Source organism: Cryptotermes secundus, unplaced genomic scaffold (assembly GCF_002891405.2).
Source record: "Cryptotermes secundus unplaced genomic scaffold, Csec_1.0 scaffold1789, whole genome shotgun sequence".
Taxonomy (NCBI): domain Eukaryota; kingdom Metazoa; phylum Arthropoda; class Insecta; order Blattodea; family Kalotermitidae; genus Cryptotermes; species Cryptotermes secundus.
Window position 1 is genome coordinate 119706 of NW_019721028.1, and position 27449 is coordinate 147154.

The 27449-nt window shown below is 40.6% G+C and overlaps 3 protein-coding genes across 5 annotated transcripts in view; 2 read left to right on the forward strand and 1 right to left on the reverse strand.

The window, feature by feature from the left end:
- The window catches only part of LOC111875320 (protein KIAA0100), a 69061-nt gene extending 64069 nt beyond the window's left edge, over positions 1-4992 (forward strand). Inside the window, exon 38 of the mRNA XM_023871461.2 lies at positions 1201-4992. Within this exon, the coding sequence (XP_023727229.1) occupies positions 1201-1254 (54 nt within the window). The 3' untranslated portion in view covers positions 1255-4992. The remainder of the gene's footprint in view (positions 1-1200) is intronic.
- Positions 4993-8255: 3263 nt separating this feature from the next.
- LOC111875323 (39S ribosomal protein L50, mitochondrial) lies at positions 8256-10202 on the reverse strand. 2 transcript variants are annotated; one of them, XM_023871465.2, is made up of 5 exons: positions 10033-10202; positions 9776-9912; positions 9427-9632; positions 9228-9347; positions 8256-8430 (listed from the first exon to the last, which is right to left on the reverse strand). In XM_023871465.2, the coding sequence occupies exons 1-5, from the start codon at positions 10102-10104 to the stop codon at positions 8306-8308; spliced, it is 660 nt and encodes a 219-aa protein (XP_023727233.1). In that variant the 5' UTR covers positions 10105-10202; the 3' UTR covers positions 8256-8305. The 2 variants fall into 2 exon arrangements, with proteins under 2 accessions (XP_023727233.1, XP_023727234.1); XM_023871466.2 differs by having other exon boundaries at positions 10050-10123.
- A 107-nt stretch (positions 10203-10309) lies between these two features.
- The window catches only part of LOC111875322 (mediator of RNA polymerase II transcription subunit 13), a 169880-nt gene continuing 152740 nt past the window's right edge, over positions 10310-27449 (forward strand). For both annotated transcript variants that reach the window (XM_023871463.2, XM_023871464.2), the window contains exon 1: positions 10310-10378. In XM_023871463.2, the coding sequence (XP_023727231.1) occupies positions 10310-10378 (69 nt within the window). The remainder of the gene's footprint in view (positions 10379-27449) is intronic.

Genomic DNA, 27449 nt, shown 5'->3' on the forward strand with positions numbered 1-27449 from the left:
ATCGAGGCTCCCACATTTTCTAGACAGTTGGCACACAGATGGCAGTAAGGTTGTCAGCCTTACACACTGGCCATCCTTTACACCCCAGGAAGATTCCTGGTGAGGCTGAATTGACTCCAGGGCCATAGTGTGGCTGGAAGGTTTAGGTGAACTGAAAAAATTCACCTCATCAGGACACCAGCCCACAACCTTCTGGCTTGTACCATAGTGCCTCAACCAGCTACACTACTGCATGCCCCTGGGATCCAGAAGTTCCCGTCTTTATTAATTTTGGATTGGTTTGCTTTTTCTCACAGAGTTGTACATTTGTTTGATATTTGATCTGAAATATGTACATGATTTATTTCAACTGTCTTCCAGTGCATACACTCATCTATCTCCTCCTCTCACTCGCGCTACATGTTTCGGCACAAAAGTGCCATCTTCAGGTGCTTATTCGATTTACGCTAAACTAGTTCATTGTATGCCTTGTCGTCTTCATATTAAAATAACTAAAATATATATTTATCATATATATTGATAAATGTTAAATGTTAAAAATATTAAAATTGTTCAGGATTTTTCATCCCTACGTCGTATCTCACTATGCGAGTCACACCTATCCTCTTCTGTCGGAGCACTCTTTCTACTTTCGNTGCGAGTGAGAGGAGGAGATAGATGAGTGTATGCACTGGAAGACGGTTGAAATAAATCATGGACTTAAATCAGTGCAACAGGACGCTAAAATATAACATTATGAATGTATGTAGCAAAATATTTTAGGCCTTGAGATAAAGTGGCAGTCCTGATGGGCTGGCTGTACAGTCAGAAAATATTACAGTGGGTGAAACTTTTATGATGCAAGAAGGTGTATGTTCTCTATGCTCTTGTATCTATTTAATAAGAAAACACTTCTCCTGAGGCAGACTTTAAGAAAAATATAATTATCCTGTACTCCTGATTCAGATAAAACAAATGTGATTGTACTTTGTTCATATACTATAAATGCCACACAGTTATTAATCAGTTTGGCATACCAGATAGCCATTAATTTAAAGTGGACATAACATGCAGATTTTTTCATTCAGTCAGTTATTCCATAATTTTTACCATGATAAATACCAAACTGAACATACAGGTGTCTCAGTTGAAGTAAGTAAACTGTGACCATTCGGATAAAACTTTTATTGATGCTGAACAAAATGATCCTTTTGTTTACAGCCAGGAGAAACAAAGAGCTTAAAGAGGAGTATGTTTAAATTCTCTTCAAAATGAAGATGGTTTCTACCCAGCTGCCTGAGTGCACAATTAGAAGAGTGCAGTGATCCATACTTAAGAATTTGTTCTTTACCAAAATAAGATAATTGGGTGTACATAATAGTAGAAACAGATGTCACTTGAGTAGTTTTTAGAAATGTTAATGCTGTTGTGACATATGATGAATTTGCTGGTAGCAGAGAAGCATTTTAAGTGCCTTAGGATGTGATGCTTCTTGCACAGTGAATTGTTGGTACAAGCATTTCATGCTTTTACTTGAGGTTTATTATTATTTAAAGATATGTTCAAATTTCTATATTAGATCATTTGATATGTTCAGTTGTCAAATTTGACAAGTAGTATTATCGTAATTTTTATTTATATGAGGCTTGTTCAAATGAAATTCATTCAAGGATTATTCTGGGTAAAGGAGTAGAGGCCATTAAAAATAATCCCCATGGGTACTGAGACAGTTATGCCATTGGTGCACTAGGTGACAGATCCCTTCCACAAGGGTCTTCCAGGGCTCCTGCTGCTGGAAGTTACCATCAGTACACATCACTGCTGTGGTTCTCTATGAGACCTTTGTAGCACCATCAAGAGAAAGCATCCCACCATGATCCTGAGAGGTGTCACCATGTTGCATGACAGCACCTGCCCCTGTGTGATATGCCCTCACTGGTGTCATCCCATCCCATATACAGTCTGGTTCTGTCACTGTGTGTGGTGTCATGTGTTCTTTGCCTGAAAGGGCCATAGATTCAAGTCAGACTAAGACGTCAAGGTCTTGTGATGCAGTGGTTCCAGTTGGAGTCCAAGGATTCCCTCATGTAAGGAATTCATGAGATGGTATTTCATTGGATTCCCTGCCGCAGCACGCATGGGGACTGTTTTGTCCAGAAGAGATTTAATTTGAACATCCCTCGTTTGAACATTTCTGCACAGTTGAAAGAATGTGTAGTTTTTTAGCAGTCATGAAGTTTAATTCTAGAACTTAGTTCTCTTGCAAACAGTGTGTCGGCAAGGATGTTTCCTTATACTACTGGGGAACCATGTTCAGAACACAGTTCTCTGGCAATAAGAATATGTTTTCTTGAAACAGGATTCTTAACTGATGCCAGTAAAAACTAGTGGGACAGTCCTGTAGCAGATGAATTTGTAAATTTGCAATAATATATGTTTAATAACATTCCTGCACATTTTTTGTCTTCCATTGCTGAAAAGTGGATGAACGTGCAGGCATAACACATTCATGGGCCACAAAATGCTACATAATTCTGTTTTTTCCAGTGTTCATTAGTGTTGTACAAATTGAAGAGTAGAAAACTACTTCAATATTATACATTTTAAGTAAGGCGTGCTGAAAAAAACCAATTAGTTATCTTCAAGAAAACAGTGGTATGGGCACTAGGGATCAAAATGAAAAATATAAGTTTTGTTAAAACTGGGTTTACCACTTGGATAGATTTTATTGTTTGGTATTCAGTAACAAACAGTGGTTTACCAAGCAGCAATGAAGTTTCATTTTCAAGGTAACACAGTCAAGGTCAACCATATATGTGAAAGTATGTGCAATGTCTTTATGCACATTTTTGTTGTATGTCATCTGCTTATGTGATTATATGTGGTATGTTCATTTTTTAAACCTTCTTCATGATTTAGACCATTTGCTGTGTCACTGTAATGTATGTATGTGTGTGTGTGTGTATGTATGTACAGAAGATTGTAAGTAAATGAAAGTAAAGATATTTCTAATATAACTTATTGCAACCATTAAGTAGAGATGTGTGAATGTAGATATATTAAAACCTGACTTACTCGAATTTCACCATTCATGTGATTTCAAACTCTGAACTTTTTATTCATCTTTATTATGTGAAACATTCAATTAATATTAAAGACTGCAATGCATTTTGTGTAATTTCAGTATGTAGGGTATTTGACACACAACTTTATATTAGTTGAGAAAATCAGTATCCTTTCACTGTTGCCAAATCATAAAGTGTCTTCTTAAGGAATTATTCCTGTTATACCATAGAACCCTGACTGCCCAGGCTAAAAACTTAACTGTAGTATAAATAATTGAAAATGTTGGATAATACAGTAACATCAAAAGCATGGAGCAAATATGTACACCACTTGGTTTGTAACTGTATCATCAAACAGTGGCATATAAATGATTTTAGTTAGTAACAGCAATCTAAAAAAGAAATGCAAAACTGAACTTCTATAAATGAGACAAACTCTGTTACTGTTACTGTTTAAAGGGGCTTATGTGCTGTTGTGGGTGCTCAAGACAAATTCAATAACTGAAGGTCAGATAATCAGGGATATACTGTGATTAGCATTTATAACATATTATGTAAACAATACACATCACACAGACACACACAAAGAACGCTATTTTCTTAAAACATTTCAAATGTAATAATGTAAGGCTTTTAACATAAGTGGGAAGTCCCATTTTCTCTCCCTGTGGTCACTACATTTCCTGCAGTATAAAACAATGTCTTACTTGTATGGAAAGGCCAGATACTTGAGAGAAACTTTGGTTAAGAAGTGGTATTTTTTGCTGCTTTTCCCACCACGTTTGAGTACATTTGGTTGACACTGAATGAATGTGGGTGAGAATCGGACATTTTGGCTTCCAGTTTTAGAATATTGTATTTCATCATCCTGTTGCATATATGTATCACTTTACACACTTACTTCCATCTTTAATGCAACTTTGCTTACAATTTCTCCTTAATTTAAAATATATTAAAATTACAATTAAATTGCTACATGCAACTAACTGCTTGAGCTATGGTGTGGCCGTATCTTAAATTAAGAAGTTGTAAACAAAGTTGCATTAAAGATGGAAGTAAGTATGTAAAGGGTTCTAGTTTTAGATTCTTTGAACAACTTTCTGCTAATATAAGTTATGTATTATTCATCTCGCTTTTCTGTATATACTGCTTGTAAATATTTGATATGCATTGCTGTGTTTGGAAGATGCCTTATCAGGGTGGTCGTGCTTCCTGTAAATGCTTTGAGAGCATTTCATGGTATTAACTCATGTTCTTTCTTTTTCTTACAATGATTTCATATTAAGCTTCTCGTAATACAGCTGGGCTGAGGTTGAACTTCATGGTCCATTGAAGCATCACTCATGGCGGTCACCATGCCAGAATAATAAACTGTCAAGTGGAGGCCCTGTGCTAGGTACTCTCCTTTTTGAGTATCATAATTCTCCATTTGGGACATATATTCTCATGAGTGCATAGTGACGCTGTGCAATAATGGGTCACCCCTTCCTTGCTGAATGGAAGAATTAAAACTTCTTCGAATACCCTTTTGTCACAGTGCTGGATAACCTTCCTAATCATTCCTCTTTCCTTGCAGTGTACAGTAGCACTTGTAAAGTTCTGACATGACTGGAACAGTCCATAGAAAATGAAACCATGCTGACACTACAGCGAACATGCTAATCACAGATGTATAAGAATGGTCTGATGTTTTCTTTATGAATATATTTACTGGGCGCACACAGCACCCCACTACATGTTCACCACAACAGTGTCCCCTATCAGCTCACTTCTGTTCCTCTCCAATGGCACTTCCCATTACTGGTTGGTAATACAAAACAATAATTTGAGATTGTTCCAGGCTGTTGTACTTGCAGAATAATTTATTGAGTGGTCAAGTTTCTCATATTTAAGTCAATAATATTTAAGTAATTTATGCAATAAATGTGATATTACTGTACTGCTATTATGTGTTTGTTTATTTTTGTGCCATATAATCTAGAAATGAAGCAAGAAATAAATAGTGTGATTTTAACCATTCAAAATGCAGAAGCAAACATCATCTTCCTACAGTGTTCAGCCATTGTGAATGAATTAGTAAAGAAAGACACAACAAACTTCATGTGCTCATAGTTTTCAAATCATCTTTCAGACTTCTTTAATAGCTTATCAATATACAGAATGTGGACAGACATACCAATTGTACCATCGGTGCAGTTTTGAATATGTTGGAAGTAGGTTAGCACACCATTAATCAACTGAGCCTTCCATAACTTCAGTTTTCCCTTGAAAATGGTCTTGTGTTTGCCTTGGAGCTCAGTATCCATCTCAGTTTAGTGGTAAGATATGTGAGGAAAGTAAGATCTAGCAACCACTGAGAATCTTTTAATCGTGGAGGAAATCACTGCTTGTCCTGAGAAACTCAATTTCTGGAAGAAGGTTATGAAACCTGTATACGTAAAACTTTCTCTACTCAACCAGTGGATTTCAATATGTAATATCAATGATATGTATGCAGTGTCCGCCTTTTAGTGCACTCAATTTCACTTGTTATTTCACAACATGTTTCAGCACTATAGTGCCATCATCAGGTGCTCCATTTACGTTAATCTATTTCATTGCTTGCCATTATGTCATTGTAAAATTTAAAAAGTATTTAAAAATGTTCATCAATTATAATAAATATTTATATACTAAAAACTTGTTAAGATTATTTATCTTATCTGCACCTGATGATGGCACTATAGTGCTGAAACATGTTGTGAAATAACAAGTGAAATTGAGTGCACTAAAAGACGGACACTGCATACATATCATGGACGAAAGTCAGTGCAACAGGACGCTAAACTACAACATTATGTAATATCAAGTTAGCCATCCATTTCATCTGTTAAATGTTTTTAAGATCCAACACTCATGACATGTTGAAAATCGATCACTTTTGTACACAGAGCTCAGTTAAGCCAAACTTTTTCACTAGTCATGACTGGAGAGACATCTGTAATGAGGACCAAGTTTATGAACAGGAACATCCATTTCCAGAAGGGTAACGCAAAGAGTTTGAAACGCATCTTCACCTCCAGTCTGCCAATGTAACCGTACTGCTTTTAACAGCTCCTCAGTATTTTCATCTCTGAAGAACTAACTTCATGGAACAGCCCTTCTTGAGAGGCTGCCAGTTGTGCAGTTCTTCAAAGAATTTCCCAGCATTATGTTTTTATTCTAATTATACTTGGAGAACAGTACGAAGCTCCTCATTATGCAGTTCTCTCCAACCTCCTACTTCACTTCTCTTCAGTCCAAATATTCTCAACACCCTGTTCTCAAACACCCTCAGTCTATGTTCCTCCCTTAAAGTTAGAGACCAAGTTTCACACCCATACAGAACCAGAGACAAAAGGTCCGGGACTGAATGGTAGCAAGCATTACTAAAGTTCAGTCTCCTCAGGTTTTGATTTGTTATTGGTGTTTCCATATATCTGAACTGTGCCACATTTTCAAAACATCTCTTTCCTATCTTTATGTCATGATTTTTCCCTGAATTTTGGCGACGAGAATAGCAACATATACTTAGTTTTCTCTGCGCTTGCTTCTAGACCAACCTCCTTACTTGCGTCAATTAAAGTTTGTGTGTTTTCTTTATGGTATTTATATAATCACCAGGTAGATTCACATCATCGGCACAGACCAGCAGCTGATGTGTCCCATTTAATTTCAGTCCCACCTTGTTTTCTTGGACCTTCCTAATGGCATATTCTAAAACAAAGTTGAAAAGTAGTAGTGATAAAGCATCCCCTTGTTTTAGACCATTCTGGATAGGGAAATTATCAGACAAATGTTTACCTATACAGATTTTATCATACATTTCATCTAAATACATTTAATCAGCCTAACTAGTTTCATGGGTACCCCAAACTCTATCAGAATATTGTACAATACTTCCCTCTAACTGAATCATAGCCTTTCTTGAAGTCTATGAATAGCTGAGGTAATGGCTCATTGTACTCCCATTTTTTCTCCAATATCTGATGAATGCAAAAGATCTGATCTGTAGTTGATCTGTTATGTAGAAACCCACATTGATGATCCCCAATAATTTCATCTATGGACTTAACCTTGAGAGAATACTAGATAAAATTTTGTATGAAGTTGATAGCAGTGATATCCCCCGATAATTACTACAGCCAGTTTTGTCACCCTTCTTGTGAACTGGTACACTAACAAACTCCTTCCACTGATCAGGCATTTTTTCTTATTCCAAACAGAATTAGCTTATGGATCTTAGACTGTAATATTTCACCTCCTGCTTGAATCAGTCCTGTTGGGGTATGTCAAAAACAAAATTTAAATTATTAATCCTCAGAATACCGCTGAGATAAAGGATCAAAGTTGAGAAGAAATTCAAACAGTCATAACAGATATGCCACAAAGAGTGACAGAAAAACCTTAGCTGAGAACTGGAGGCATGCTTGCTGTCGGGTGGAGATGGAGACCACCTGCAACATGTTTTCAGAAAGTCAAATATGTTGGGTTGAAATGCTTAAATTTGGCTTTTGTACTACTTCATAAAGTATTTCTCACCACCTAATTGTATTTCAAAATTCACCAGGTTATTATGGTGGACTCTGCACATAACTGGAAAATTGAAAACAAATGAAGCTGTAATTAATATAAGAGTATATGCTAATCATCAAAGGCTCTGACAATGTTGTATTTCACAGAGTGTTATTAGATTCTAAAGAAAAAAATAACTTCTGAAGAGCTGTACCTGCTTCCATCCTCAGATGAGAGCCACATTAGAAACATCTAATCCAAATCAATAAAACCTCTGTCTAATGGAACCAAGTGACTACCTCACCCAAAGCTGAAAGCAGATCCAACTCCTGAAATGTACCTTTTAGTTCAGAATACTGGATGAGGGATGAAGTCCAGAAATCTAGTAATACTATCTGCATGATATGCATTTTTGCTCAAAAAGCAATACATAATATATTACAGCTATTCTTATGCGCTTTGTATGCATTAGCGGTTTATTTACTTTAACACATGTGGCTTCTACAGGCTGAGTTTCTGAGTATAAGGAACAACATTCCATGCGTATGCGAAATGTTCTATATCATCAGCATGTTCATGTTCTATAACAGGACCAATCTAATAGAAACAGTGCTTATATTACATAACTGATAAATAAGCATATTCCATTACAGATGTTAGCATGATATGCAGGCTTAGAAATTATGGTAAATAATATATTTAATGTAAATGCTACAGTTTCCATACACTTAAAAGTACTTGGCCCATGGTGTCCTTGCATCATATCCTTTATATTTCTTCTTGTATCTTAGACCAGTCACAATAGTTGAACTTTTTGGGAATGCACTAATTCCACCAAACATTGTATCTGTTTCTGAAATGTAAGAGAACACAAATTATTGATGTCTTCCTTTCTGCAACTCTGTCATCAAAAATTTTGTCCCGATGAATGTTAAGACAGAATGACAAGCCCAAAGGATGACAGCAGCTCTGTAAGTATACTTAATATTAAATGGATTCTGCTACATGACATGGCTGTCTATTTTCATGTGCTCATTTTCAGGTTAAGTGACAGCAAAATAGCAAAAAGACCCTGAAAATGTTTTATTATGCAACTCATATTGAACAAGAACTTCTGGGAAGAACAAACTGATTACTTTCCTTTGATATGGCATGGACTACATAAAAAAAATCAGAGGAGATAGAAAGGCACACAGCTAGGTGATCTCATAAGCCTCCATTTATTTTCTCAAAATAAGGAAAGCAGACTAAATAGGGCACAACATGGAACCATATAACCAGGCCAACTGTGGGCATGTCTATGAATTTCCAGAAAAACAGAATTGCTTTACATGCTCCAGATGTGACAATGTCCAATGTGTACTCTTAGGAGGGCATTTTTCATGATCCCATTCTGACAAAATCTACAGAATCACATGTGTATCAGTATACTGCACAGCATACCACATTAAACTGCTAGAAGAATATTTCAAAACAGAATGGATGTGAAGATAACTATCCACTTATGATAGGTATTCTTGTATACTATTAATTTTTCAGTTCAAAATATAAAGAATATATTAAGAATAATAAACATTAAAATTTGTAGGTTGTGATAATACACCATGAACAATTAATTCCTTGATAGTGCTACTGAAAATGGCAAATTACCTGGATGGAAGCGATGGTACTCAGTCTGAATGTGGACGTTTTCTGGTAATTTCATGGTCTTCAGTGCATCAAGTGGAGCTCTTTTCTCAACAGGAGTCTTGTAAAATTCCAGAACATCGTCTAAAAGAACAAGCTTATTCACATTCAATCCATCCTTCAGCAAGAATTCAGACAATATAAAAAATTCAGCTTTTCTTACCTACAGTATGTATGGTAGAAAGAAGGGAATTTGGAACACTATACTGAAATTCTTGAAAACAGGCATTCAGGATCCTGAACTTCATTTCTGGAATATTTAGGGGCGCTTCTGAAACACTGGTCAAGCCTGTTATTGATTTATATATGGAATTTATTCTGTCTGCAGCATCTTCTGGTGGATCATAATGCTTCTGTGGACGATGAAAACTGGAAGAAGACATAAATTCTACATTAGTAATAACAGTACCATTTACACATTTTTCCATCACTGAAGTTAATAACATTTCAGCTGTTCTGATAATAACAAACATAAAAGTTGTGGCTTTGTATGGCTCTCTCATTCACTGTACCCTTTTGCCGCAATAGACTGTCCAGTGGAATCAAAGTGTATAGCTGGGGGCTGCTTCTTTTTCCTGTTATAAGGCATCTTGTATGATGGTTTGTAGCCAGATTTGTCAGATTTGTCAGATTTGTTCCTTGACATTATCTGTAAATTACAGTATTATCAGAGAATATGCCTTTTATCTAGACCAGGTAGAAATCACTACTACGAGAAAACTGTTGAAATATGACGTGTATAGTAATAAAATATGACATGTTTTCAAACCTTTCGTATATTATTACATGTGTTTATTTCTTGTCCTCGTTTTTGAAGTCCATGCCTTATGAGTGCCGCCATGATACCATCTCAGTTTTACCACGTGATGTATGTTAACCAATAGAAATTCTACAGTCTCTGCGCTTGTTGTTTCCTATCCGCCATTTTGCAGTCGCCATTGAAAGGTGTTCTGTGTGATCGTGTATATTATCAGATTTCGAGTGGTTAATAGTACGCAAATCGTGTGGCTAGTGATTTAAATGAAATATAAGATGATGGAGAAACCATGACGCATCCAAATCATCAAACAAACGGCGCAAGTTTGGAGGACTGCCACACAAATTTCTTCGCTCTGGTAAGATGATTTCAGAACTATCGTAGCCTTAGAAAACGAAGTCAAATTACAGCCACAGATGACACACTGACAGCATTTTATCAAACAGAGACGAAGTATATATTTAAAAAAAATTGATACCGGAATTATTTATTTCATATTATTGTTGCTATTGGAGAATATTGAAATATCATCTGTCTATAGTGTCACGCTTCGCCTAGTCCGGTAGGAGAGTACGCAATTCGCACATTTTTGGAGCAGTGCCCCAATTTGTCAACGACGAAGTAAAGAATTAAGTCCCCTTACTGTTTGGGCTCCTTTAACACTGAGATATAGTTATTAATGTTAAGTAATGTTGACATTTCTAGAAAAATAATGAAAGTACGCTAAAATGTATACGTTTGTTTGAGAATTTGAATGGAATAGAAGGCTGGCCTGAACGTTAAAGGTCATCTGCCTTCTACAGTCATCACCTGCTAGCGGGTTGAACGCGGACGCGTACGTAAAAATTATTATTTAAGGGGGGGGGGGGGGGGGNCACGTACGATGAACTAGTAATTTCGGATGCTGTTCGTGTGGATGAATACAGCGTTTTGTTTTATTTCCATAAAAGTCACGTTGTTGACATTTCAGATTGTGTTTCTTATAAATAAGAAAAAGTAATATTCATGTTTTTATAATATTGTACCTAAAGCTTGCACAAATGTTTAGTAAAGTCGCAGATTTCGTAAATGAGAGAACAAAATTGTTGAAAAGTGCGTGAACTGCAAACGAATTATTTGGTGTTTTCTTTATTTTTTGTGCCCGTTTTTTGTTATTTCTGATGGTTTCATTTAACATGATTATGTTAGTGTACGTATATGGAGCAGGCTAGGAAAAGTATATATACAAATAAGAAATATTGCAAACTCTCCAAGAAGATGTAGTCGGACACGGTAAATTTGTAAACTGCTTAGATAGCGTTATTTACTGCGTAGGACAAAATTGTTTCATGTTGAAATGTAGTGTCTTAACATTGTTGTCATTATATTGTGAAAACACATACGTCCGACGTTTACTGATGTTTCAACACACACGATATGGAGAAACTGACAAGAAAGTGCTGCTCCCAATCGGACCATTAAAGAAACACAGTACCGGCTGCCAGTTCCAAATGCGATGTTGCAACATGACCTCGCCCCGTGCTCCGCATACATAAACCACGTTGAGACACACTCATAAAATACCTGACCCCACTATCAGCGGCAGTTATTTGCTAATCTGAGGGTCGTGTGTGCTGCAAAGAGTTCTTCTTTAGTAGCGCAGAAATACTGGGTTAGAGCAGTTTTGTGTTTTGACGTGACAACGATGTTTGTTCGGTGGTGGTGGTGGTGGTGGTGGTGGTAGTAGTAGTAGTAGTAGTAGTAGTAGTAGTAGTAGTAGTAGTAGTAGTAGTAATAGTAATAATAGTAACTCTAACAGACAAAAAGTGGAGAGAGGGACCAGCATGTGAGTTTCATTGTCATTTTGGAAGTATTGAAAGGGCTGGATGGGGATGCTTGTATCATCTCTGCTTTTAAGAGGAATGGTTATTTGTGTTTGAAGATTGCTGCTAATGGAAGAGAACTGAAAGTGTAACTTCATTACTGTAGTGCTGTGGTAGGCTGTTTTGAGAAAGTTCTTAGCAGTTCTAAACTTATGATTGTATGACAAATTAAATGTTAGCGGAATATAAAACATTTTTCATTTGGGCATAATGTAAAATATTACAAAGACGTGTATGTTTATATATATATAAACACTCTTGTATGTATCATCAATACATATATACACATATTATGGTGTGAAATTGTTTTGTTAAGCGATAAATTTATTTTAGAATCACAGTGTCTTCTGGGATGTGAGGCCATGTAGTCTGGCAGGAGTATACAGATGTATAGTACGAACAAACTGTTTCCATTTTCAAGGTGAAAGTACTGTGCATGGCATGCTATTTGACCCTGAACATGGAGGTAGTGTGTTTCTCCTAAATGTCAGTAAACTTACTATACCAGTCCACGTTTCTCATCCCAGGAGATAACCCTTCAGAGTTACTGCTTTGAGAACCTCATTTCTTTGCCAGTTACACACATTATTGAAGAGTGCTGAGGTTATTCTGTATTTGTAGTAGTGTAATAGTTCATATAATGAAACTTCGAGTATATTTTGAATTAGGTGTAATCATTCTCCTTATTTAAGTAGCCTTCCAGCCACACATCTCATCATATTTTGAATTTTAAAGACTTTTGTTATCATATTTCCTGTAATTAGCGTCCATTCTTTTTGGCATGAAATGTTTTATTAAGGAAAAGTTCAGAAAATGTGTGCAGTCCTTGGTCTAGGCACAGAATTGAAAGAATGAATGTTGTTTCGCGTTTTTGGAGACATATCGTTATACGGTTTGGAGTACAGCCTCGTAATCATCGTATGCCTTTGCTTTCGTAATTTAAGAGGAATGCAATACAGACTCTTCATGCTGTTTCCATTAGGAATTGCACTGAAAACGCTGTGTAAAACCGTAGTCCAGTTTAAGTAAATATTTTTCATTGTATCGGTTCGCAAAATGGGCATTTTCGTTTATGTGTTGTATAGAGATTGTAGACATGAACAGACGTTTTGTGCTTATGTTGCACAAAGTGCTCTTGTACTGGTAAAGCATTTGGTATGTCTGAAGCTTGATGCTATCCAGAACTCCCCTCCCACATATGCATTGAACCTGCTTGTAGTGGAATCCAAAGGAATCTCAGCTTTATTTATTTATTTTTTTTTTGCAGGCAGGTTTCTGATTATTGCAGGTACTTACAGAAGATGAAGATTGCATATCCCACGTGTTTTTGATTCAAAATATTGCACATACAGTCACATGCTCTCTCTCTCTCTCTGCACTGCGCTCGTACTGAGGAGTAGTCTCGTTGGGGTGCATTACCTTCCTGGCCCACTAAAACGCTCAGCAGACATCTGCCCTCAGTTATCTTTAATTCTTTTCCATTTCTTATAAATTTCAGGAACAAAAAACAAAACAAAAACAAACTCGGTGGTTTTAGTCCGCAAGCGAGCTATACCGACCGAGCGACCGCCGGTTGTCGGCGAAGTTGCTGTGGTCCAGAGGTCCGGGTTCAGTTCCCGGCGCTACCAGATTTATTTCTGAGAAGTAGTGGGCCTGGAACGGGGTCCACTCAGCCTCGTGACGATCATTGAGGAGCTACTTAAAGGAAATAGCGGCTCTGGTCTAGAAAACCGAAATTAACGACCGTGGAGATTCGTTGCGCTGACCCCGCGACACCGTCTATCGGCTAAAGTTGACAAATTTCAGGAGCTGTATTTGTAGTTTATTTAACGACAGTGCCAGTAACTTATAGCACGAATTGTGTCAAGTGATAGGATGGTTAATGAATAATGAAGCGACATGAAAGGAACCAACCATGTCCTAGTTTAAGGTTCCGTCCCGGCAATGGCCTGAAGGGGAAAAGTAAAACCACTACAAACCTCGGCTTCCAGGTCGACGTTTGAAGTGACCACCATCTCCGGAATGTCAGAAGCATTGCTGCTCGAGACATCTTGCTCAGTTTGAACATGATACATGCCTATTCAAGCAGATTGTTTTCTGTGAAATTCTTGTCTTCCCTTTGCCTTTTGTTTGATGGAGGTAATTATTCTGTATTTGGTTCATACTCTTGGGGACAGAACATATCCAATAAAGATGTAATGTAAGCCGATAGGATAAGACATTGATCTGACAGACTGGTGTGTACACACCTACACATATCAGTGACGGACGGTCATTCACCACATCGGCCCAGATCATGGAGACGTGCTTTTAACTCAGCATTGACACGGCTGATCACCCGAGAAGATTGTATCAAAGAAGCTTTTCCGCTTAACCAAGATTACGTTTCAGACAAGTGTTACTGCACTCACCTGTTGGTGATGTACAATACAAGTGAGAAAACAGCGATTTTGAAGTTCACGAATGAGAGGTTCCATTTAAGAGAGGCGAGAACTAAGTGGAACCCTACGAACTGGTGGTCACTCTGCTTTCCAGAAGCGGGATTGGCAAGGGTGTGACTTCGTAATGCTGTATAGTAATGCCTCGCCAGTCATGTTATAGTTAAATTGGATGTCAGAAATACGAAAATTGAAAACTGCTATTTACAGTTGAGTAGGTGGCATTTAGGAAGGCAGATAAGTCACCAGTCTGTTCAGGCTGCCGTTGGATCGTTATGTTTGAAAGTCCGAATTTCGCGGCAAATTTTATTGGAAGGCTCCAGCATCGAACTAAAAGAAAATTTGTCGAGCGGGTTATAGGATGGATACGTGTGAAAGCTAATTTATGACATGCAAATCGGGCCAATATGACCTAAAATTGGAATTGCCTGACAACTTTTGTTGAAGGTCTTTCATGCATAGAATTTTAAGTACAGGAGCTGATGCCAGCTCACAAACGGGATAGTCATGGCCGGCACATAAGGCGTTTTTTTTGTGTTGCATAAAGAACGCGTAAAAGTGTAAGACAGGTTCAAAGACTGACAGCTGGTCCCTGTAGCTACCCCTCCCCCCACACTGGCGCATACCGTGTTTAGCACGTGGTGTTGGCGCGTGGCACGGCGGAACAATTTGAAGCGTTGTGGGTTTGTCCGGGATTGAGTGTGTGTTATAGGCGTCTGTCATGGAGGTCAGAAACATATCCTGTACTGTGAATTAGAACACCTGATTGAACTTGTTATTGAGCTTGACAGGTACGTATTTGGCGTTCCTGTGTAATAAAAACCAGCACGAAACAACCAGGCCATTTTAATGTAGTTCTGTGGCACTTAATCAGGCATTCCTCGATTTAAATTCGCTTAACTGTCGTAGTACCCTTCTCACTTGCTGCTATACGTCTGCTTACAGGAGTCTGTAAGTAAAAAGATGAAGCTATCCCTGTAACAGGCCGTGGAGGCCCATAGGATTGTGATCCGTCGAGGTTCCCACATTTACTAGACAATTGGTTCACAGATGGCGGTGAGGCTATCAGCCTTATGCGCCGCCCGCCCTTTACCCCCAGGAAGATTCCTGGTACTCGTTTCTGTTAGAGGGCGAGTCGACCTCGGGACAGTGTAGTACTGCTGAAGGGATTAGGTCAGTTGAAAAAGCCAGTGACATCGGGAAAGGAACGTGCGACGGCTTGTACATAGTGCCTCAACCTTACTACGCTACCATATTCTCCCACAAGAGTCGGTAAAAATCGTTTTAAGTTTTTGGAGCCGGAAGGAACAGACTGTTGACATTTGTGTTCTATTAGAACAGGGACCCAGTGTGTCCACCCCATATCGAAACGCCGTAGGAGTGAGTGCAGTCCTGCGGAGGGTCCTATAATATTGGTCCGTTCGTTGGTCCGTACATATGAAGCAACTCGGGTACGAGTTGATGGATTTCTATGAACTTTGGCACTGCGAAAGTTTTTCTGACATCTGCTCGCACATTCCAAAAATAGCGAACGTTTTGAATGGCTGTTTAGGCCGAGAGATTTACCCCTGTCAGCCATATGGCGGTAAAGTAACTTAAAATAGGCCACAGTCTCCTTCCCATATTTCGAATTCCAGTTCGTGTTTCAGAGCCCCCCCCCATGCTATTGAAGACACGTCGTTAAATGATACTAGAGTTAGCCATTCGGGGGGCTCTCTAGCTGTCGGCATTGTACGAGTATGTCGCGCGCGTGCGTGTATTCGCATGGTCCTTCTTTTCTGGAGCGTTGTTTGTGGGTATTCTCGTGTTCGATTTTGGCTTCTATATGAGGTGGTACAGTGCAGTGACAGATAAGCGTCTTCTAACGAGTTTGCCGGATGCGTACCGCTTAAAAAACAATGTTTTAGTCACCGTGAATTTCTAAATTCAGTTGTTTTACTTTTTCATATATGTGAGACGACATTGTCATCGCGAAAAAACGATTTCGAGATTTTGGCGGATTAACACTTTCTCACCACTCCCAATTACGAAAAAGTTATTTTCAGGTCCCCATACAGTAAACAGTCGCCAGTCCGGTTAGAGTTAATCCGGGTGACGGATAATCCCGATCGATTCATGAGAAATTAAAAGTTCTGTTCACAGTTGGTTATATACTTTAAAAGACGAATGGCATTTAGGAAGGCAGATGAGTCATTTGTCTGTTCAGACAAAACTTGACAGTTTCTTCAAACCTGCCTTATTATATTCAAAAATAAGTACAACTTCTGAGTCTTCTATCGATGAATAAATGTATTGTCTTTTTTTAGTTTTTAAAATATAGGCCCTACAGTGATATTTATTCTCGTCAGTACTACCAGTATCATAAAGTTATTCATTTATTTGTGTTCTAAGTTTTTTTTTGTCTCTTGGGGGTACCTTTTGTTTCACTAATCCGGATTATCGCGTAATCCGGATGACCTCTTCCCCTCAGTTACTCTGGATTATCGAAGCTTTGCTGTTTATAGATGTGCGCCACGCTAGCGCCTGAATAGTTTGGACAGATTGTATTCGTGTTCGGTATTTAAGAGCTTGCCCACCGTAGATCATTTCCCTGTGATTATGCACGTCCTATCTCCAAAAAATACGAGCCTATCAGATTGGCCTCGAAAACAGTGGTAATTTTCTCGAGACTGTCTCAAACGAGTTAGATTAAATATTACTAGCTTGTGGAAGCCATATTCCCATATGAAATTGCGTAGGTTCTATATTCACGAAAATAACGGTACGGGCACCCGGGTCCCAAACGCGAAACGGCGATTTTCTTGAAACCTACTCTTACGGTCAGACGCGTGCCAGTTTAGTCGTATATTACGAAGTATGTGCGCTGAACCAATTTTGTTTCTAGTATACTCATTGAGAGGTCTCAGAAAACATTCAAGGTTATAGCTGAAGCTCCTCACAAATGGTAGTGGTACGGTTACACACAAATACAGCCGTCTTACACTTCATGTTCATGGCGCAATGTTTGAAATCGTGTAGTTGTGTCTGGAAGAATTGAGGCGGCATTGGTCGTCCAAACACTGGACTACGCCCACGTGTTCAGCAGACATTGAAAAATAGGTTTTGTTGTTGTTGTTGAATGTCCACCCTGGATACGCAGAAAGTTTATAATTTGTAAAAACAAGGCTGTCTGTACAAGGCTAGAACCAGGCTACAAGTGAATAGCCGGAACTTCATAAAATTATGACATTTGTGGCAATACTAAGATATTTCATAATCGATGTTACTAGAGACGGATATAAAAGCCTTTTTATAACAAACGCTTCCAGATAGCTGTTAGATACCAAAAGAGCGAAGGAAACTCATGAGTACATCCATATGAAATGAATACAGCAAACCCTCGCTAATCCGGAGCAGTGGGGCTCGTCCGGATTAGTGAAGCAAATGTAGCCTTAAAAGACAAAAACTTAGAACACAAATAAATGGGAAATTTAGTGCTGATGAATATAAATAACAAAATATTACTGCAGACCCTTTATGTAAAAACTGTAAAGAGACAACACATTTATTCATCGATAGGAGAATCAAAAGTTGTGCTTGTTTTGGGGCATAATAATGCAGGTTTGAAGAAACTGTCAAGTTTTGTCTTAGCAGACAAGTGACTTATCTGCCTTCCTAAATGTCATGTGTTTTTTAAAGTATGTACTCAACTGTGAACAGCATTTTTCATTTTTCGATCCGGATTAACTGTAACCGGATTAGCGAGGATATGCTCTTATCTGTGAAGCAAGGTAATTTAGTATAAAGTTGTAACTCTAGAAACGGTGTTGATCACTCTGTTCAGTAGGGTTATCTGTTACTGTGAGAGTTGTTGCTCCTCAAATCAGAGGACGTCCAGAAATCTGAAGCCCTTAAGTCGTCAACTGGCAGATACTTTTATCTCGGCGAGTTCTGTCGATGTTTCAGCTAAAAATGCGAGATACGGACACATTTTAGAGGTACAGGAGAGAGTGGAAGTGTAGTGAATCATCAGATTCGTTTTGATGAGAGGAACCTTTGAAATAACCGCATAATTGATTCAGAGGCACTCTCAGATACATTTCGAAATATAATTTAAGGTGGTGCTAATTTCCTTGATGCACTAGTTAAGTGCGTAATTAGAATAGCGTCGCTTGGCGGTGTCCATCTTAAGAATTGCCCAAAATATGAATCGCAACTGCTGAACCAATGATACAAATTCAAACAGATGGTTTGCGGAAGCGAGGAACTAATACATCAGATGAAACAGCAGGTAACCCTTGGGGAGGTTTGGCTGCTTGCTGATGTCTGTACAAGTAAAGGTAAAGGCGAAATTGTCGCTATGCCTAGTTAATTAAGTATCCCGCCATGAAGAGGTATTGGGGAGTGGAGATATAGCTCCACCGTTTTTGATCTCGTCACTAGATGGAGGTGAGTGGTCAGCTTCACGCCCTGGCTGGTTTACTCCCGTCTGAAGAGTACCTGGTACTCGTATAGGAGGCTGGGTGGCCCCCAGTGCCGGTCTGCACCTTATGGAGTACAGAAAAATCTCTTGCCCCTGCCGGGAATCGAACATCGGCCTTGAAGCCCACGGCCTGTCACCGTACCGACTGAGCTGTACGTTATGCATGCAACTAAAGGAAGATATTAACTCGTTAGAGACCTATATTTCTTTTGGAGGCATGGTTTAAAGTACGGCTCGACGAGTGTGTTGTTCCACTACGAAAGATTGTCTGGCATTGAGAACGACGGATGGAGGGAGTGTCAGTGAAAAGGGTAAAGTCGCTGTGTTGAATTAAGCACCACAGCATGGAGACGTGTGCGGGAGTGGAGGTGTATCTCCACCATTCTTGACCTCGGCGCTAGATGGAGGTGAGTGGTCAACTTCACGGACCGTCCGCTTTACCCTTGGGGAAACAGCCCCCGGTATCCATTGGATAGGCTGGGCGGGGCCCAAAGTCGGCCTGGGAATTGTGGAGTAACGTAAATATCTTGGATCCCCCTGGAATCAAATCCCTGCTGTCGAGCTCGCAGTCCCTATACTGACTGAGGTAACCCGTCTCCTACTGTTATCGATACTGGCAATTAAATAAAGGCATAATGTGTTGAAAGGGATAACAATTGGAGGAACAGTGGTGCTAATGGACGTAGATATCCACTGCCTTTCGTACTGGCAGACTACTTTTTTGGCCGCGCCATAGCTGAAGCGGTTAGTCGTTGGCTTCCCACCGCAGCGGCCCGGGGTCGATCCCGGGTCTGGTCAAGTGGGATTTGTGGTGGGCAAAGTGGCGCTGGGGCAGGTTTTCTCCTAGCACTTCGGTTTCTCCTGCCAATCTTCATTCCACCAATTGCTTCACAATCACCCTCACCTAGCTGTGGCTGGTACAATAGGCCAGAAGTGGCCGCGGTACAAGGGATTTAGTCCCAACCCACTAGCAATAAAAAGAACAGTGGTGCTGTCTTGTGTCCGGTAGGAGGGAGCAGCTGGTTCATATTCCACAATTGGAGGTATAGATGTACAGTAGATCATGTACGTATTCAGATGCGAATAAATAGACCATTAGTCCGGAATCTCTGTGTCCCAGACCTTCCCTTCCAAAGTGCTTACGAGTCAAAACCGACTGGATTGTCGATCAAAATCGTTGTGTCACGGCGTCGAATTTAGGCGGTTAATTATCCCGATCTCTGCAGTCAGTGCGTCTGTAGGACGGCACTGTAGTAAACGCTGGGAAGGAGATTACACTTAGATTTAGCTGCAGTAGCCAAACGCCAGCAAGAGGCGAACTTTGCTTGCATTGGAATGTTATGAAATGACTGCTGTTATAGTTTGTTATAGTTGCATAAAACCCGAAAATTGGAACCCAGATTAAGACCACAAAACTAATTTCATGAAATGTTTTTTTTATTATTATTATTATAGTTAGTAGACAGCTGAGTCGTGGGCCATGCATGAGTTCCGTGAAATAATGTGATAGGACTAATTTTAACGACAGTATGCCCGACTATTCCAATATTGGGTAACAGCGGTTACTCTTAGGGTTCTCAAGGCTCTTCGCCCTAGTTTCAAACAAATTCCAATCTAGTAACTTGAAGTAGGTCAGGGCCACTTCAATCTGGCCGGTTCACTGCAACGTTATGTGTCCACAGCTACAAGAAATTCCTTTTCAGTAAGCCTGTACAGCTATATAGATTACGTTCTGTGTGTGTACTCGAATTAGCATGGGCCTTCCGCTGGTACAAAGCATCTGCATTATTATTCCAACAATTCCAGGACCCTATCAGCATTGCATTCTCGAGTATACATAGACTGTACAGGGATCTGTGTTGATAATGGAGTAATAACTCCGATCACACTGGACGCGCTGTCTGAGGAGTGAACTGTTTTCGCTTGCTCGAACGCTGGGATCGTGGGTTCGAATCCCACTTAAGGCATGGCTGTCTGTGTTTGTGTTGCCTTGTGTAGGTAGAGGCCTTGCGACGGCGTGATCTCTCTTTCAGGGAGTTATACCGTCCGTCTTGTGTAAATGATACGAAACTGAAGGAAAAGCCAGGGCCCAACAAAGGGCCGTAGAGCCGTTGATAAATGAATGAATGGACTGTAGTAATAACAGTCTTTCCTCATAATGTCTGCCCCCTCCCGTAAGTAAATTTACAACCATCAGACGGGTTTTTGTGAAACTAAATACTATTACCATGTTCCCCTTCCCCGCTTATATGTAATTTCCTTCCTATCAGTATGGTTGTTGGCCGTACGAACTTACCTACGTGTGAGGGACACTAGCGCCACTTATTTCAAACATGGCCAAAATCTGGTTTCAGTAGTAAAAATGGCGACCGTGCTGGAGGGGCTGCTACAGAAGAGCAGCATTCTCTTGTACGTGTTTTAATTGGCAAAAGGTCTCAATGCAAAGGATATTCCTAAATAAATGCTTCCTGTTTACGGTGGTGGTTGTCGCCTAAAGCTGTTCACATTGATAGCAAACGTTTCGCTGATGATGAAGAGGTTGAAACGGAGGTTCGAGAGTAGCTGAGACAACGGTCAAATCTGTGCTGCGGATTTCGACTCACCATTAAAGCGATGGGGCAAGTGTATCAATGTAGGTGAATGATATGTCGAGAAATAAATGTTTTTCCCACGTTCGAATATCACATGGTGTACGTTTTATATCAATTTGTGACCTAGTTACTGACTCCCTCGTGTACTGTAGCGTATAGACTATTTATTAGGTAGCGACCACAAAACAAACAGGTTCCCACGGCCAGCTCACGCTTAACCATAGAGGAAATGTTAGTGTTTTCTGTGGAGTCCGTGCCAAGGGGTTATATAATTAGGACACCAGCCAAGCAATAGTCAGTTTTAAGTTACTCTGCGAAGAGAAGAGTAGGAGGTTGGTGTGAAATAGCCGCCAACCTGGGAGTTAGTAAATTGGAGCAAGAGTTCAGAGCCATGGAGTATTAGCCAGCGGGCAGCGAAGTGAGCTTTGAAGCTGAAGAATCTCCACTGTTAGAAACCGTTACCCGGAAACGAATAGGGGAGACTGTAACACACTGACTACACTAATCTGTGTGTGATAGTGATTTGTAAAGTGTAGATCAGCGATAGCGTTATAAGTACTTGTAGTTACGAGTTGTGTATTGAAGTGGCCAGTAAATCGAGTCACCAGTCCAACCCCCAATGTGTAGTCGCAATCTGGCACGCGACAACGCGCGCACGCACACACACGCGCACACACACACATATATATAAATGAATAGTCGTACCAGGCATTGAAACATTTGAACAGAAGTAGGTTCATGAGTCTTTTCTATAACATCTTAAAACGTTTATATATAACGGACCCTGTGTTCATGGCAGGAGTACAGCGGTCCATCTTGATTTTCTTTTGTGCGATTCCCCTAGTGTCCTGAACGCGGAATGCTTGCGTCGCCAGTCTGTCTGGCACAGTGGCGCTCGAACTGACCGTGAGATCCTGCGGGTGTTTCTCGCGCCATCATCGGGACAGAGCACACCGTCCCGTGAATAATAGATCATAGCGTTAAGCTTTTTAATGCATTTAAATTATACTTTCAGAAGGGGCCCAAGTTCTGTGCCATCTTCGATGTGTGGACTGGTAGCCACAGTTAATAACTTGCCCTTGTGTCTGAGCACCATGCATATAGTCAGCTCGAGGTTCGCATGGCGATGACTGAAATAAATCTTCAGGGATGTGACGCCGTGTAGCCTGTTAGTTACCAGCGTTTCGGAGGAGTCTGCTGCCTCTATGTTCACGTGAAACGAACGTTACCTACCAGACCGCACGGCTTTGTAAAATTAATGTTGGTACCGTAAGGTTCTGGGCTAGTCATTCTCCTCGCACCGTTGTAATTTCCAAGTGATGCTGGATGTCACTCTCAGTATGGATATTTGTATAGCGTGGCGTACTCCTGTAATGTGTGTTGTTGTGGCAGGCTGCAGCAATACACGTCCCTCACTCCGCCACATGTTTCCTTTCGGTGACGTTCCAGCGTTCTGGAAGGTCATAACAGTGCACAGGTGTGAGATCACCGTCTTTGTAGAAGACTGTTGCTTTGTCGATGGTCTCTGAAACCATGGCAACACGCGTCATGCGTACTCACAGAACAGTATTGGTCCGTTCTGTGACCCGGCGGGTTCAACGCATTGCTATATCCCGACCACGTAGTGAGCGGAAAAGAGAAAAGAGATCCGCTCATCGAAAGCACGTCTCATTGTCTCACTTACTTTGTTAGCGTTCTACGCGTTGCACTCTGGTACATTGTTCCGTACCTCTGCAACAGTACGAGTTTCTTTAACTTCGTGGAGAAAGTGGTGTTAACAGCTTCTAATACATATCATTTCGATATCTCACCTTCATTTGGCGGAAGAAAAATCTACCGTGATACTGTAAATTGCTTTCTTTGAACGAGCCAAACTAATTTCGTTGTAATTCAGTCGTAATTTCAGTTCAGGCGTCGGACAGCTATGGGTCTGTAGGGTACTACTTGGATGCTCTCCAGTAGCGAATGTATACCGCGATCAGCGTAGCTGTGCCGTTGCGTGACGTCGGATACAGAGGGGAAGGTGCTAGTAGCAGTGTCGTGCTGCGACATGGGCCGAAACTTCCAAACTACAAAACCCTCAGTGCCTGAAAGTTCATCTATAAGTCTTCGGTTTCACTAGATGCATCATCAGAATCACTGTCGCAGCCTCCTAATTTAGTTAACAGTTGCCCTAGTCTTAAGCTGGATGCACACATGGACCCTCTACTCTAACGTAACAGTGTAACTCTGCAGGGCTTCAACTTAAATGTTAAGGCGTTGAAGTGTATACGACAGGGCAAACATTCGGTTGGACAGGTTGTTGTTATTAAGAACACGTATTTACAGGTACCTAGCGCAGCTTTTATGGTCATACGCCACATTTTGTCAATGAGAAACGAAGAGAAAGTCGTTGGCGGCAGCCGCAGTTGCGCAGAAGTAGAACTGTGTATAGCGGCGCGAGTTTGTCAGCGAATTTAGTTCCAACATGTTAGTGGACAGTACAAAAATTTCACTCGCACGGCACCAATATATTCTAGATTCCTGATTAATTTAATCCGTCCGAAAACTGCGAAGAAGGATACCGCATAGAGAAAAACTGTTCCACTTGAAGATAGACTGGCAGTTACACAGCGGTTTTTGGCTACGGGCGATTCGTACACCATCCCCCAACACCTCTTCAAATTTTCGAAACTAGCAATCATCCGGGTTATTACAGAATCCCACAGCCTTCGCTGATTCTTCCCAAGCGTCGCATTTAGTGTGTTTATTATAATATTTGTTGCACAGTTGTGTGAATGTTAACGTTCTTGCGTTATTCCACTTCATTGACAATTGCAATGCGCAAGAAAAGGGAATATAAAAAATAGAGTGCAGAAATAACGGGAAAAGTTTGGAACTGGCGAACGCCCTCAGAAACACGTACACACCTGCTCGAATGGTGTAATGTAACGTCCGTTGATGGTCGCTGGGAAATGGACAGTTGTGTTGACCGCCCGCGCCGCGAACCGAGCAACTGCGAATGATACTGTAACGCCTTACACACTTGTTACGTACGTTACGGCAGAATGCGCAAGTGTGTATCCGGCTTTAGATCGACCTAAGATCCGTTTCCCAAGTAGGCCCTTTCAAGATTCTTTAGACTCTTGTGTATTACCATTGCATTAAATTTTTATTCAGGCCGCTTTTGTCATACCTTATGTTTAGAATGTAATGTTTCTTTGTGAAACATTGTTTTGATTATGCCTAGCTTGTTTGTCTACGGTTGAAGTTTAGGTGGTAAAGGGGTTTTAACGAAGAGCGGTATATCGTTAACGCGGGCATAATTGGCCCTTGGAGAATTTTTTTTTGTAAGGTATGTGTGAATGGAAATTAGTTTGTTCAAATTTAGTTGCAGCGTTTCGTCCGAGTACGAGGTGTTGTGTTCCCAAACTGATTATATCTCACTCTGCTCTGATTGTGGGCCCTTTCTGTTTGTCGGGCACAGTTATAGTGTTCAGTTGGAGATCTGGAATTTGCTTGTGACACAGATATTTTTCGTAATTCGTTGAGTACATGTGATATGATAATGTATGCGGGTAGGACAGTTTGCCGGATTAGTCTAGTGTTACGGAGAAGATCCGTGTACTGTTATCGTTCAAACTGGTTGACGTAACTCGACGAGTTCATTCGCACCCACGAGAGAAACGGAAGTTTCTTCCGTATAAGCAGCTGACGTTCTTCTCGCCGATATTGCGAGATCTCTGTGGCGGAGTGTGGTCATTTTGTCTGATATAATTCTTTTTAATTGAAAAATTCCCGTTAGTTAGGCCTGTCTCCATCTGACTCCCAGATCCTTCAGCATGTGGTATAGGCAGATAGTTAATGTTCTTGTTGACTTAAATTACAGTGTCTTACCAACTTTTAGGTAGTAAAAATCTCTGCCGGCGGGAAGTGTGCGCAGAAACATGTCACCGAGTTGTGTTTAAAGTAAAGTAGGATTTATGAGTTCTGATTACCTTTAATCTCAGATGTGAAACCATATTCAAGTAACGTTCTCCATTAGGTTTCAGCTTTATCAGTTTTGAGGCTCGTTGCCAAGAATTATGAAAGGCACTTATTACGTTCGTCATAGCTGTCTGTCCATTCGTTGTTGGTTAAAATAGGACACAACTGAGACTGTACACGAGGTACCAGATGCGTGTTCTCAAGACTCAATCATGCTGTGTTAACCAGAGCACACTAAATTGCCATGACCATCCCCTTCATTAATTTCACACATCAAATATCTGAATGCGCTTCTGAGATTGCGTTATACTTACAGTTTCTGTCGTATTCTGAAGAGTGTATGGTCTTCTCAGTTGCAACGCCATCTAGTTCGAATAGCGCCCGACGTTTCGGAGGAACTTCATCGTTATCTTGAGGTAAGCGAAGCAAGAAACCAGCAGACGCGAGCGGCAGGGTGTTGGCTGTCGTTTTGATTGGATCATTCGTCACTGTTAGCTGTCATTTTATTGTATCATGCATCGCGGCTGACTGCTGTTTTTGCTGTTTGTTGCCCGCTTTTGCTGGTTTCTTGACTTACTGTTCTGCCCTGAAAATGGAGTCGGTTTGATCCTCCCAAAACGTCGGGTTGGTTTCGAACTATTCTGCGTTACAATGCAGGTGACCGAGCTCCTCATTTTCTAGCTTTGTTGATCTTGAAATTAGAATATCCTGCATCGTTGTACTTGGAATAGAAGAAGTTGCTAAGGGTTGCAGAGAATGCTAGCAGGACGAGGTTAGAGATGTCAACGTTGGATTGAGAACGAGAGGCAGGAGCCAGTGAGGGCGCCGGGTGTGGATGAAGAGGACAGGGCGCTCCGCTGCTCGTATTGATTGATGCGGTGGTCGCGGCTCCGCTGTAACCAAGAGAGAAGTAGGCAGGCAGGCAAGCGAGGCGAAGCCCTACAGTGCATGCATTTCGTTTACGGGGGAGGCGAAATGTTTGTCGCCATGTTCGCCACATTGTCTAGATATCTCTACTGAGTAGGTATGGGCTAGTATTAGCTCTTGGACCCAAAGGTGTTTAGTGGTATTTAGTACGGTCGGCTGGAGGAGGCAGAGAGTTGGGGCTCCAGNCGAATAGGTATGGGCTATTATTTAGTATTTAGTACGGTCGGCTGGAGGAGGCAGAGAGTTGGGGCTCCAGTGGATAAGATGCAAACCGTCCCTAATCCGGTTACAGTTAATCCGGATGTTTAATAATGAAGGCAAAGCTATCCCTGTAACAGGCCATGGAGGTCCATAGGGTTGTGAGACGTCGAGGCTCCCACATTTGTCAGACAGTCGGCTCACAGATGGCGCTGAGGTCAGCTTATACGCGCCGGGTGTCGTTTACCCCCAGGAAGATTCCTGGTACTCATTTCTCTTAATGGCTGAGTCGACTCCAGGCCCATAGTGCGGTCAGCTGAAGAATCCGGTGAACTCATCGGGAATCGGATCCGCGACCTTCCGGTTTGTAGCATAGTGCCTTACCGTCCGTTGCAACCGCGTGCCCTTGGCCATCGCATAATCCAATTCTCATTATAAAAATGAAACGTTCTCTTCGCAGTTGAGTACGTACGTTAAAAGACACATTGGATTTAGGGGCAAGAGGGACTTTCAGACTGTGTTGAAGACATCTGAAGACAGACTGAACACACGCAAAGAAATGTCCAAGATTGGCTTCAGCTGGAAGAAATTGCTGCTATATTTTATATTTATTTTATTCAGCGCTTCATTGAATTTTCAGTTTATTTCTTGTATATATATTTTGTCTTTTGGGGCTATCTTTGCTTCATTAATCCTTATTATAGGTTACTCCGTCTGACCTCCCTCATTTAACCCGGATTAGTGAGGGTTTACTGTACTTCAGTTGCTTTCCGAAGTAAGGCGTTTTGTACTGTACATTGAAGGATTTCCTTATAGGTTGAAATATTGATTGAGGCAAGAGAGCATGTTCCACCCGCCCTTAAGCGGCCCCATTCCCTTACGGACTGTCCGTGGGACTTGGTTCGCGGTTCCCGCGCATGTTCGTTGTCACCCACACACGTACGAGCATTTTAGCCTTCCTCGCATTGGCAAAAAAAAAAAAAAA

Bases quoted from the DNA above. Each gene is read 5' to 3' on its own strand.
- LOC111875323 (XM_023871465.2), bottom strand. From the start codon at position 10,104: ATGGCGGCACTCATAAGGCATGGACTTCAAAAACGAGGACAAGAAATA. The intron at 9,633-9,775 runs GTACAGTGAATG...GTCTTCTTCCAG, and splicing joins CAGTCTATTGCGGCAAAAGG to TTTTCATCGTCCACAGAAGC. The intron at 9,348-9,426 runs GTAAGAAAAGCT...TTGTTCTTTTAG, and splicing joins TTCTACCATACATACTGTAG to ACGATGTTCTGGAATTTTAC.